This window comes from Mustela nigripes, chromosome 8, assembly GCF_022355385.1.
Source record: "Mustela nigripes isolate SB6536 chromosome 8, MUSNIG.SB6536, whole genome shotgun sequence".
NCBI classification, from domain to species: domain Eukaryota; kingdom Metazoa; phylum Chordata; class Mammalia; order Carnivora; family Mustelidae; genus Mustela; species Mustela nigripes.
This window is the reverse complement of record NC_081564.1, coordinates 47,742,781-47,755,272: the sequence shown is the minus strand read 5'-3', so window position 1 is coordinate 47,755,272 and position 12,492 is coordinate 47,742,781. Positions and strand designations below refer to the sequence as shown.

At 39.5% G+C, this 12,492-nt stretch overlaps 1 protein-coding gene across 1 annotated transcript in view; it reads left to right on the top strand.

Annotated features, from left to right (window-relative positions):
• The window catches only part of CHST9 (carbohydrate sulfotransferase 9), a 225,822-nt gene that overhangs the window by 32,189 nt on the left and 181,141 nt on the right, over positions 1-12,492 (top strand). The window contains exon 2 of the mRNA XM_059409395.1: positions 5,930-6,140. Coding sequence (XP_059265378.1) covers positions 6,035-6,140 — 106 coding nt within the window. The 5' untranslated portion in view covers positions 5,930-6,034. The remainder of the gene's footprint in view (positions 1-5,929; positions 6,141-12,492) is intronic.

Below are 12,492 nucleotides of genomic sequence, written 5' to 3'. Positions count from 1 at the left end.
TAAACAAATAACAATTAACAAAATTAAATCAGTAATCTGATTCATTTTCCATCCCTCCAAGATTGGCCCAGATGTTCGTACAAACGTACGACATTGGACCAATAGAACAGAATAGTATCTAGACGCAGCAACAAACATACATAAGAATTGGAAATGTAACAAAATCAACATTAAAAATCAGTAGTGAAATGATAACCTCAATTAAAAGAGTCGGACAAATGGTATCCATATGGAATGTCTTACAACATACACAAAAATAAATTCCAGGTGGATTCAAGTACTAAAATATGAAGAGCAGAACTTTTATGACTTTTGAAACGTAATAGGGGAGAATAATGTTAATATTTGAGGCTAAGGAATATTATCTTGGAAAATTCATAAAGAACACAAACTTAATTATCTCCCATCTCAGCCATGCCCTAGCCTGCTTTGTGATTTGGGAGGCTCACCACGATGTGCTGCATAAAAAGTCTTCCTGGTTTTTGGGGTTTGGGGGGCTTTTTAGATTCCACGTATGAGGGAGGTCATACAGTATTTGTCCCTCTTTAGCATCATGCCCTCGACTTTCATCCATGTTGTCCCAAATGGCAGGATCTCCTCAGGTATCAGAAGAGTTTGCCGAACAGGAGGCACTGACAGAGTCCTCAGGGCAGGAAGAAATTGAGGATGGGAAAGTGATTCTTCTGGTTCCCTTAACACCCCAGTGCAGCATCTTGTCTGTGTCCCTTAGATAAATGACAGCTCTCATCAGCCAGCCCTCTCCTTCCAGCCCCTCCAAGAATAGCTCTCTACTTCCTGTCTTCACTTCTGGAAGTGGTTGCTGTTTCTGACCCTTTGGAACCTCCATCCTTTATTAGTTTCCCAAATCCCCAATCAGTCTTTGGAAATTACTAACCTCTCCACAATTTCATGCACTCGAGTATACCCTGTGCTTTTTTCCAAGACTAGCTGCTACACCAAGAAGGAAAGAATGATAAAATTCAATTTAAAACTTCTTCATAATAAGACAACCACACGACCAGCAAGGGAAGGGAGCTGGAGAGGATGGAAAGAAAGGCAAGAAACATTTTTTTTTGTAATGCTTAGAACTGACAAAGAATTGTCATCCTAAATGCAAAAGGAGCTGCACATCAATAAAACGGGGGAAGAAATACAAACAGGAAATTCATAGAGGAGGTAAGTAGAATAGGAAAAAGGAAAACAAAATAAAATCCCAGGGAATTATAAGTTTTCAGTCCCTATGCAACCTGTGATCCTCCTCACATATTCTGGCTTCCTGGGCCACGATGAGGGGAGAGTTGGCTGGGAGATGGGCACCGGAGTCCGTCAGGGCAGAGGGCTGTCTTGACGCTCATCTGGGAATGACGGTAATAGGGCCGTCGCTGGAAGGGTTACAGAGGAAGTCACTGGGGGAAGAGGTTCAGGATAAGACGCAGGCTGGCACAGTATTGATGGAGTTGAGTTTCACAGTTGTCTGGGCGAGATAGAGGCAAAGTACTGCAGGCGGGGACAGATGATAGTGAACTTGGTGAGGAGGGCAGGTGGTAAATTGAGGAAGTTCATCCCTGATGGCCTCTCACTCGCTCAGAGTATGAGGAAGAGATAGAGACCGGCAAGGACTACTGAGGTCCTCCTAAGGGGGAAGGTAAAGGCAGGTGATCTCCCGACTCCAGGGTTCTTTTGTGCCAAACCGTTCTACACCAATTTGTTCCAAACGGTCCTCTCTACATTTCATAAATCCCTCCCCAAAACTGTAGACTTCTGCCCAACTGGACAACTCATAATTTCCTTTTAAATAAATTGCCTCCAGGCTCACTCTGGGTAGCTCAGTTAGTTAAGCGCCCAACTATTGGTTTCAGCCCAGGCCATGGGCTGTGAGATTGAGGCCCATGTATGGGCAAGATTCTCTCTCTCCCTCTGCCCCTGCCTCCCTCCCCCACTGGTGCACTCTTTCTCTCAAGTAAGTAAATCTTTAAAAATTAAAAATAAATAAATAAATTGCCTCCATCTAATAATTAGTATACTAAAGTCCTAAAATGCTTTTCCTGGAAATCAGGGCAATTTAAAATAATTTGTCAAGTTTTATTGAGATATTAACTAACATATGGCACTGTGTAAGTTTAAGATGCATGGTACCTTAAGAATAATAAGAAAGGGAGCACCTGGAGGCTCAGTTAGTTAAGCATCTGCCATCAGCTCAGGTCATGATCCCAGGACTCTGGCATCCCCCATTGGGTTCCCTGGTCTGGTGAGACTGCTTCTCTTCCCTGTGCCTACTGCTCCCCCTGCTTGTGTGTGTGCACTCTCCCTCTGTCAAATAAATAAATAAAATCTTTAAAAAAATAATAAGAATACACTCAGTGATATTCTTTATTCATTCATTCACCAGTGGACAGAGGTTATTTCCATGTCTTGGCTATTGTAAATAACACTATTGGGAATGGGGAGGAGATGTCTTTGACGTAGTTTTTCCATTTCCTTGAGATAAATACCAGAAGTGGAATTGCGGGATCATACGGTAGTTCTGTGTTTAATTGCTTGAAGAGCCTCCATGCACTTCTCCTTCAGCGGCCCCATCAGTACTGTCCCACCAACAGTGTGCAAGGGATCCCCTTTCTTCCCCACCCATGTCTGCATTCTAACAGGCTTGAGGTGAGATCTCATTGCGGTTTTGATTTGCACTTTCCTGAGGATGAATGATGCTGAACATCGTAAAGGAATGATTTTTAAAGTGCTGGAAAAGAGATAAGGTAGTGAAACAATTGTGTTTACCTATCTTTTTGTGTTCATTTGGGATAAATGAAGAGGCTATGCGAATAAAAATAAATGTGTATTTTCTCTTAACAAAGCCACATAGATCCCTCTCCATTTGGAAGATAGGATGAAGGATTTACAAGCACAACTAGACAATTAGCTAATTGGCCTGTATTTTGTTGTTGGAGCTCCAAATTCAGTTCAGTGCAATGCACACTGTTGGGTGCTGGTGAGGTTCAAGGTACTGTGTGTGTGACTGGGAAGAGGAGGGGGTTGTATGAAATACAGGAAGCCTCTGACCATGGCAATGTATAATGCTTGTACATAAAATAGCATTATTCCAAGTAATTTCAGTCTCCAGTAGTCTGCACTTTTCCTGCAGGCGTAGAGGTAGATGTATGATCTCCAAATAGGTGTGTTTTCCCGTCATGACTGACCTTCAGGTTTGCTTAAAGCAACAGTGTTGCTCCTCCTGCCTCACCTTTGTTTAATGAGAGCCATTTCCTAACACCAACGTTGGGTTAATGGACTGAGATGGGAGAAAATCAAACGTATCTCTTCGTTTTACACCAGATTGCCTTTCTGCCTTGTGGCTTTAATCACTCAATCCTACTCACATCTGCCATAATAACAATTATGGGTTTTCTCCTGACTTTTTACCCAGGAGGATATGTCAGAGTAGAGCAACATCTCCCGAAGAAAGGAAGGGCAAATTCTTCATCTCTTTCCAGCTTCGTAGGTAATAATTTTCCCCTGCAAACCCTCAAGGAGTACCTCTTTTGGCTTTGCACATCTACTATTCCCACAGGTTCTTGTCTCTGTTCTGATTTATGCCTCTTCTTCTATCCTCTTGCTTCTGAGATAAGTTTTAATTATGTAGACAGATTGTAAAAGTCTTTTTCTTCTTGTAAACAGCTATTTCTCTGTTAGTACTGGATTTTGTTTAACTGGTTTTTCCTTACGAATCTTCTTGTGCACCCAGGAATTATGTCTGTTCATTGTTTAACTGCAGCATCAAGACAAGAGAAAGCTGGCTTCTCGTCATTTCCCTTGAGGGACCCAATCTCGGAACACCTCAAATTGCAGCTCTCCCTGGGGAACTGTTCTCTGTTGCGTATGTTTGGAAAGCCCATAAGATGTGAGCTTTCAATCAATATAAGAGCAAAGTGCCACCCATCAAATAGCAGTATGGTGATATTCACAGTTCTTCTACTTATTTAAAAACTTACTCTACTAGTAAAATCAAGAAAATGCTTGAAATGCTCAAAAGCCCTCATGAAAAACAGTGGCCTCTTCCTGAGGTGACTCAGACAAGTGCATACTAGAAAACTCCTCAGGTAATACTAACAATCATCACTGTTCTTCCTTTGGCCCCTTCTGGGTAATAATTAAACTATAAGGAAAAAAAGGAATTTATAACATGACTTTTTTGATGTTGTTCTGCATAAACACTTTTAACTATTTGTTGGATTTGGGGTTTTTTTTCTTTTCTTGTTTTTGAAGATTTTATTTATTTATTTGAGAGAGAGAGAAAGCACAAGTGGGTGGAGGGGCATAGGGAGAGGAGGAACAGACTCTCCTTGAGCAGGGAGCCTGATGATGGATTCGGGCAGGGCTCAAACCCAGGACCCTGGGATCATGACCTGAGCCAGCAGACACTTAAATGACTGAGACAGCCAGGCTCCCCGGATTTGTTTTTTCTAATCAGGGAATCACCAGACCACATTTCCTTATAATGCTGATCTCCTAGGTTACCTTTGAAGGCCACCATTTACATGAAAATGGTTTTTGCCAAGAACTTGTAAATCTTATCCTTTAAGCAACCAACTATTTATTCCCCCGCAGCAGGTTTTTAAATTTTTCCTTGCATCTCACCATACACTTCTTTTTTTTTTTTTTAAAGGTTTTATTTATTTATTTGACACAGAGAGAGAGACAATGAGCAAACACGCAAGCAGGGGGAGCCTCCAGCAGGCAGGACTCAATCGCAAGACCCTGGGATCATGACCTGAGCTGAAGGCAGATGCTTAACCGACTGAACCACTCAGGCTCCCTCACAAAACACCTCTTTAAAAGGCTAAATTAATATTCTCCCCTAAGTTTTTGAGGCATATTTGGAGAAAAAAGAGAGATAATTTTTAGACACAGCAGTGGATGTGATGTCCTGACAGTGAGAAAACATTCAGCTCATATTAAGAGGGGATGAGGTCTGTGGCAAAGAACAGAGCCAAGGTCTTTCGCCAGTGCTAGATACAAAGCCATGACCTTGGCCTCATTAACTGGACTAACTGTGTGAGTTCACCATGCAGGCGACTGTATTTGCATGGCAGTTCATGGGAAGCAGGGCTTCTTAAATTGGGTTCCAGTGACAATAACTAAGCATCCTGCTCTTTAAGCAATTTTGTGTGTGTTTATATTTGTCTAAGAGGGTTTGCATTTTCCTTAGATTCTCAAACATGGATGCAACTTACAAAAAGTAAGAGGGTAAGATTACACTAAGTGAGGTTGTTCTAAAACAAAGTCACTTCAATATTTCTTTAAACCTTATATTACAAAGGTAGATTTCTGTAATGTGAGGTCGATTTCTGTACTCCCATGTTCTTGTGGGGGAAGCCCTTTAAATCTGACCTTTTAATATTTATCCTTTTGTACATCGGAGGGATTTTAAATGTACCCTTTCAGTTGGAGAAATCTATTACCTTTACATGAGAGGAAAATGATAGATTGAACCCTCCATTTTTATATATTTTTCAGTCAGGAAGTGATTCCCCCATTTACATGAAAATGTAAATTTTTCAGTCAGGAAGTGATTTCCCCCCCCTTTATTCTATAAACATGTTTTTCAAAACTCCTTCAATAATCCTCTCTGACAGTCTTCCTTCCCCTCGCAATCATTTTGAGGTAACCTGAACCTGCTGTACTCTTCCCAGTATAGGGTGGCCTCAGTCTGGCGCTGCTACACCTGAGTAAATGTGAGGGTCTTACTTATTAACTGTAGGACGATACATTCCTAAGGTTACGGTAGAAAACTGCCATTCTAGGGACAATCTCCTCCAGTCTTCAGAGACCTCCAGTTCACCTACGTCTTCCCTAGCGTTGATGTGCTGCAGATTTATGCTGTATTGGGGAAGAAATGCCATCAGCAAGGTAAATGTGGATTTTTTAAAACTTCTAGGTGGCTTCATGGAAGGAGTGCTTCCTAGAGCAAGAAAGGATCAAAGCTTTCCAGAAAAACAAATCATGAGGTCTTCAGAAATGAGGAGAAAGGCAGCCATCTGAAATGGTCATGAACCCCAAACAAGTCTTCCTCTCGGTGCTCATATTTGGGGTAGCAGGACTACTCCTCTTCATGTATTTGCAAGTCTGGATTGAAGAACAGCACACAGGTAATAATTCTTTTTTTCTATTTTACTCGTAATGGTCGTTTTCAATGAAATAAGCTGTAATGTTTGCAGAGCTATAGAATGTCACAGTGTTTCCAACAACAAAAAATAGACATAAACTGTAATCCCCAGTTCCTAAAAGGAAGGATGATTATGCAATTCTGATGGGCATTTGTTCTGTGGTGGGGACAACACTTGGAATTTTTATTATATCAGTGGGGGAGCAGCATGGCCCATTAGCCCAGCACAGATTGCTTGTAGAGAATTTGTCTACTCAAATGTGTAGCATGTGTCCTACCTCTGGGGTGTCCTGTTAAGCACTGGGCACAAACCTAAAAGGAACTAAATGTACAACTAAATATCTCCTTTAATTCCTTTTTAATTAATTGAATAATGGTACCTTACATATATAATACAGTTTACAAAATGGGCCATAAGCATCAATAGAGACCATTTATTGAAAGCTTAACAAGTGCCTAAAGTTTATAGGTATGTTCTCTAATCCTAATGACATCTTCCAGGGTGTGATATTCTAAGTTTATAGATGAGGAAGCTGAGGCTTGGGTAGGCAAGGAACTTATCCCAGACCTCACATGGGGAGGTCGATGAGTAGAGAGAAAGCTCTGGTTGTCTCTCTGCAAAGTCCATGTCCTTCCCTATACTTGGCTTCTGCGTGGGACAGGGGTGAGGGTGAGGAAAGGTAAGTATTATGGCCTTCTATAGTACAGATGAGGTAACTCAGACCCGGAAACCTAGTGACTTGCCCGAAGGTGCAAAAGCTGAGCGTCCAAAGTGAGACCCATGCCCAGACTTTCCTACTTCCAATGTGCCCTCAAAGAACCTTCTATTCAAAAAGGTAGATAAGATGCACATATATAATAAATGCTGTAGTATTAGTATGGATACTGACTTGTAAACCTAAGCTATTCACAAGTTCACAGATGTGTAACCTCTTCTGCAAGTTGGATTCTTAATTTTGAGTTTGTAATTTTTCCAAGTTGGGGAATTATTTCCCCCGGTTAAGATGTGCATATACTGTAATAAATAATAGTAAATATATTGATTCTCTTAAATTGTATTTGTAATTTGCTAGTACTTTCTCTGATTCTCTATATGTCTTAAATGATCTACTCATGATAGTGAGTGTAAATCTTAGAACCAAGATTCCTTTAGTAACTATCTGATTGAAGAAAAGTTTTTCAATAAGACTTCCAGCTGGACTTCTGCCTTATCCCACGCTGTGCCTTGGGATGTAATTCTCTAGTTTTCCAGGTCGACTGATACGTGTGTATTTTATATGTGTTTTATCTCTTAAAATATGATGTACGTTATTCTTGTATGAAACATCTGTTAAAAAGATACACATCTAACAAAATCCCCTATTAACTAATGAAGTTATATACACATATTTTAAATATGCCAAGTAGTGAAAATCCAAAAGATCCCACCAAAGAACTTATGTTACTTCTTTTCTTGAGATTTTCCAGAATCAAATTTAGTCTCATCTGTCCCAAACTAAAATTGTTCCTTGGATTATTTATCTGACACTGTAAAAATCTATCTAAACAACTTCTGAGCATTTTTATTCAGGATCATTTTTTTAAAAAATAAATCTATTTAAACTAAAAAGAAAACAAAAACAGTTCACTCTTTTCTCCCCCATTTCTCCACCCAACTTGTGACAACTACCAGTCTATTCTCTGTATCAGGAGGCTTGGGTTTTTCTTAATTTTTTTTTCAAGATTCCACATATAAGAGAGAGCATACAGTATTAGTCTTTCTCTGACTTATTTCATTTGCTTAATGCCCTCAGAGTCCATCCATATTGCAGATGGCAAGATTTCATTATTTTTTATAGCTGAGTAATATTCTTAATTCATCAATGGACGCTTAGATTATTTCCATATCTTGACTACTGTAAATAATACTGCAGTGGATATAGGGGTACATGTATCTTTTTGAACCAATGTTTCTATTTTCTTTGGATAAATACTCAGAAGTGGAATTGTTGGATCATATAGTAATTCTATTTTTCAATTTTTTTTAGGAACTTTCATACTGTTTTCCATAGGGCCTGCACCAACTTCTATTCCCACAGCTGGTGAACAAGGGCACCCTTTCCTCCACATCCTTGCCAACACTTGTTATTTTTAGACTTTTTGATAAATAGCCTTTCTAACAGGTGTGAGGTGATATCTCACTGTGGTTTTGATTTGCATTTCCCTGAGGATTAATGATGTAGAACATCTTTTCATGTGTCTGTTGGCTACCTGTATGTCTCTGGAAAAAGGTCTTTTCAGATCTTCCCAGTTTTTAATCGGATTGTTGGTTGTTTGGGGGGTTTTAGGGGCTACTGAATTTTTGAGTTTTTTTTTTTTAAGATTTTATTTTTTTATTTGAGAGAGAGAGAAAGCGGGAGCAGGGAGGAGGGGCAGAAAGAGAGGGAGAAGCAGGCTTCCCACTGAGCAGGGAGCCTGATGCGGGGCTCCATCCCAGGACTCTGGAATCATGACGTGAGCCAAAGGCAGATGCTTAACTAAGTCATCCAGACACCCAAATTGTCTGAGTTCTTCATTTATTTTGGATATTAGCCTTTTATCAGATGTATGATTTGCATATATTTTCTCCTATTCAGTAGGTTGCCTTTTCATTTTGTTGATGGTTTCCTTTGCTGTGCAGAAGGTTTTTAGTTCGATATAGTCCCACTTGTTTATTTTTCCTTTGTTGCTTTTGTTTTTGATATTAGATTTAAAAAATCACCCAAGACCTATGTCAAGGAACATACCACCCTATGTTTCCTTGCACTTTTATAGCTTCAGGTTGCATATTTAGGTCTTTAATTCATTTTGAGTCACTTTTTGTGCATGGTGTAAGGTAGTGGTCCAGTTTCATTCTTTTGCATGAGACTGTCCAGTTATCCCATCATGGTTTGTGGAAGAGACTGTCTTTTTCCATTGCACATTCTTATCTCCTTTGTTGTAAATTAACCATGTAACTATGGTTTATTTCTGGGCTACCTATTCTGTTCCATTGATCTATGTGCCTGTTTTTATGCAAATACTGTTCTAACTACTTTAGCTTTGTAGTAAAGTTTGAAATCATGGAGCATGATGTCTCCAGCTTTGTTTTTTCTTTTTCAGGATGGCTTTGCCAAGACTAATAATTTGTTGGTTTTTTTATTGGTAGTATTTTTCATGATTACTTTAAATATAAACTTGCTTAACTTTCTTTTCAACCTCTAAGTAGACATTTTTTCCTGATTTCTACTAGTTTCTTTTTGATTTACACTAAATAAGTAGTGATACCTGAATTTAGCTTAGGGTTCAACATTAGCATCTAAGCTAAGAATTATCATAGCTAACATATGAATTATCATAATTAACATAGGAAAGACTCATATAGCTATAATCTCACCTTCTCAAAACTCAGTCACCAATCCAGAGTCTGTAGAACAGAACTCAACATACTTAGCCTGAAAAGTATGTTCTTTTTTTGGTCAGTGATGGGGACTAACTGTGTCAGTGTTCTATTCAGTTCCTGCGTGCTATTATCAATGGCAGCATAGCCAAAACAGATAGGTACTTTTAATATTTTCTTCTGCTAATGCTCAATAAACATCATTAGGCCCAGGTTGTTTTAACCCTCCTACATGTGTACGAAAGTGAAATGTAGTAGCTACAAGCTTCTGATTTCAGGCAAAGTAAAGCCACCTTATTGCTTTTTCTCAGACAATTGCTTCAGAACCTCATAAGCAAACTGGCCTCCTGCTTTGGTATCTCTTAGGACATTTCATCTTGCTTTTTTTCAAACTAAATATATTTTGTGGCATATAAAGTTTTGCAACTAGACTGAATTGACATAATTCTTTTCTCTTGAGTCTCTCTGATGGGAAAGTATGTTCTTTTCTTCCAAAATCAAGCTGTTCATCCTGATTGTGATGTTGCTGTATTGAAATTGTATTTTGTCCCAGGAGATCTTTGTATACCTGAGCTGGAATAAGCCGCTTGTAACATGGAAGGACTTTCCGCTTACAGTCAATCACATACTCAGGAAAATAGAGTTGTTTTTCTTTTAGAAAAAAAAAAAAAACACTCATTTGATTTACTTCCTCCACTTTTGATGAGGATGGCAACCATTTTTTTAAAAAGATTTATTTATTTATTTATTTATTTGAGAGAGAGAAAGAGGGCCGTAGGGAGGGGCAGAGGGAGAGAGAATCCCAAGCAGAATCCATGGGGAGCACGGAGCCTGATGCAGGGCTTGAGCTCAGGACCCTGAGATGATGACATGAGCCAAAACCAAGAACTGGATGCTTAACCAACTGTGCCACCCAGGTGCCCCTACAGCCATTTTTTTTTTTTTAATCAAATGAGCACATGTTCCCTCTACTCACCTCTGGATGCCACTGCATCCTGTCTTTTATGTGATCTTTGCTCATCTCAGGGTCTCTGAGTTAGCTGTTCTGTCTTCCTAAAATGTGTTTCCTTGGCTGTTTCATTGCTGGCTTTCCTTATCATTCAGGGTATAGTTTAAATACCACCTTCCCTCAACATCTTATGTAAAATAGGTGTCCTCTGATATTTTCTCCCCCAGCACCTGTTTTAATTATTTCCTAATCTGACCTCATGGCACTTATTCCCATCTGTAGTCATGCTTCATGTTTCTTTACATACAGTCTACTTCTCTCAATAAAGTATAAGCTTCTCAAGGGCAAGGAACTTACACGTCGATCACCAGAGTAACTCCAACCCCTGTCCCCAGCTCTCAGGTCCTGACTTGAATCTTCACTTCACTTCGAACCCCCAGTGCCCTCCAAATTCAGTGTTTACTCTTACTTCCCATTCACCTGGAACTTGCTTCACCCAGGGGCCTTTGCCTGGCCTTTCTACCGAGCATTCTAAGTCTTCAACTCAACTAACCTTCCGTATTATATCCTCTCTTCTCCTCACACAAATGAAAATTAGGACTTCTTAAAAAACTGCAAATGTTAAATGATAAATCTTAGGAAAACAGATATAGAAATATTTGGATACACAGATTTCCATTCAGAATTATGGATGGGAAGATACAAACACAGAGCTCAGAACCTGCTCTCACAATACTTCTTGCTTATTGGTATGCCAACAGAGTAGTTAAGGGTTCATTGAGAATCGATTAAAATAATTACTAGGTCATTAGTGTGGACTTTGAGTGTGAGTGTAGAGACCTACTCACTAAATAATTCATGGCAATAGGCAGGTTAATGCCTGTTAGTATTGATTTGGTGTATAATACCACCTAGTCCCAAATCTCTCATTTTCCTAATAAAAATAAACTCCATTGCTAGAACGTCACCTAATCCCAGGCTCCTCCTTTCATAAAGGAGCAACTAAAAGGCTTAAATTTGTATAGTCAATAATAACGAAACTGGCACTGAAACACACTTCCTGATAACCGGTTATTTTCCACACAGTACTCCTCCCCTTACCCTTCTGGTATTTTCCTCCTGCCTTCCCCTTGAGATGAGATTCTTCCTGCCTAATTCTCTCCTCCTGCCCTTCTTGGACTCATAATGCTTGTGAATTACTGATTTGTTTCCTAAAGTGTCTTGAATGTAGCCATTCCAAAATCCAGCTGAGAAGTCTAGAAACCAGATGCCTCACCAGGAGCCAGGATATAGGTTCGGTTCCCCAGTTGAAAAAACAATCTGCCTTCACAGGGAAGACCTTTAGTATTCTAATGGCCTCAGGCTTCAAAAGAAAGTCCACCAGTGCAGAACCAATGTCTTTGGAAATAATGTATTCTACATTTCTTTTCAAACGTAGCTTTCAGGAGTAAGTCAACCAACTAAGGGTTTTGGTGGAAAACTTCCTGGTATCCATTTCCTCACAGGTTGAAGGGATAAAAATTTTAAAAACTAAACAGAAATTGTTTCTAAATAAAAGAAGTTAGCTTTCAGTAAGTGTTCTTTCTTGTTTCCCCGAGTCACAGATTACCAAAATTATATTGAAGTATATATAGGAGATTGAAAGTAAGTATGTTTGTTTGTGCTAATCAAACAGAATTAATCACTAATCTCCCCTTTACTATTCTGTGCAGCTTTTAGCTCCATCTCTTGTGAAGTGAATCAGCCTGGGTCTTAAGCATTTGCTTGCATCTCCCCAGCTGGAAGCCCACGGAGGGTCAGGCCCAGGGTGCCTGAAGCATAGGAGACCCCAATTAAGACATCAATGGAAAAACTCTGGAGAGAGATTCCAGAGACAGAGAACAGCTGACAATTTATGCAGGACTGACAATATATCAATCTTTGGCGTCATCATAACCTTCTAGATCTGTTTGTGAACTCCGTAGCTCTAGATATTTTATTTTGCCTCTT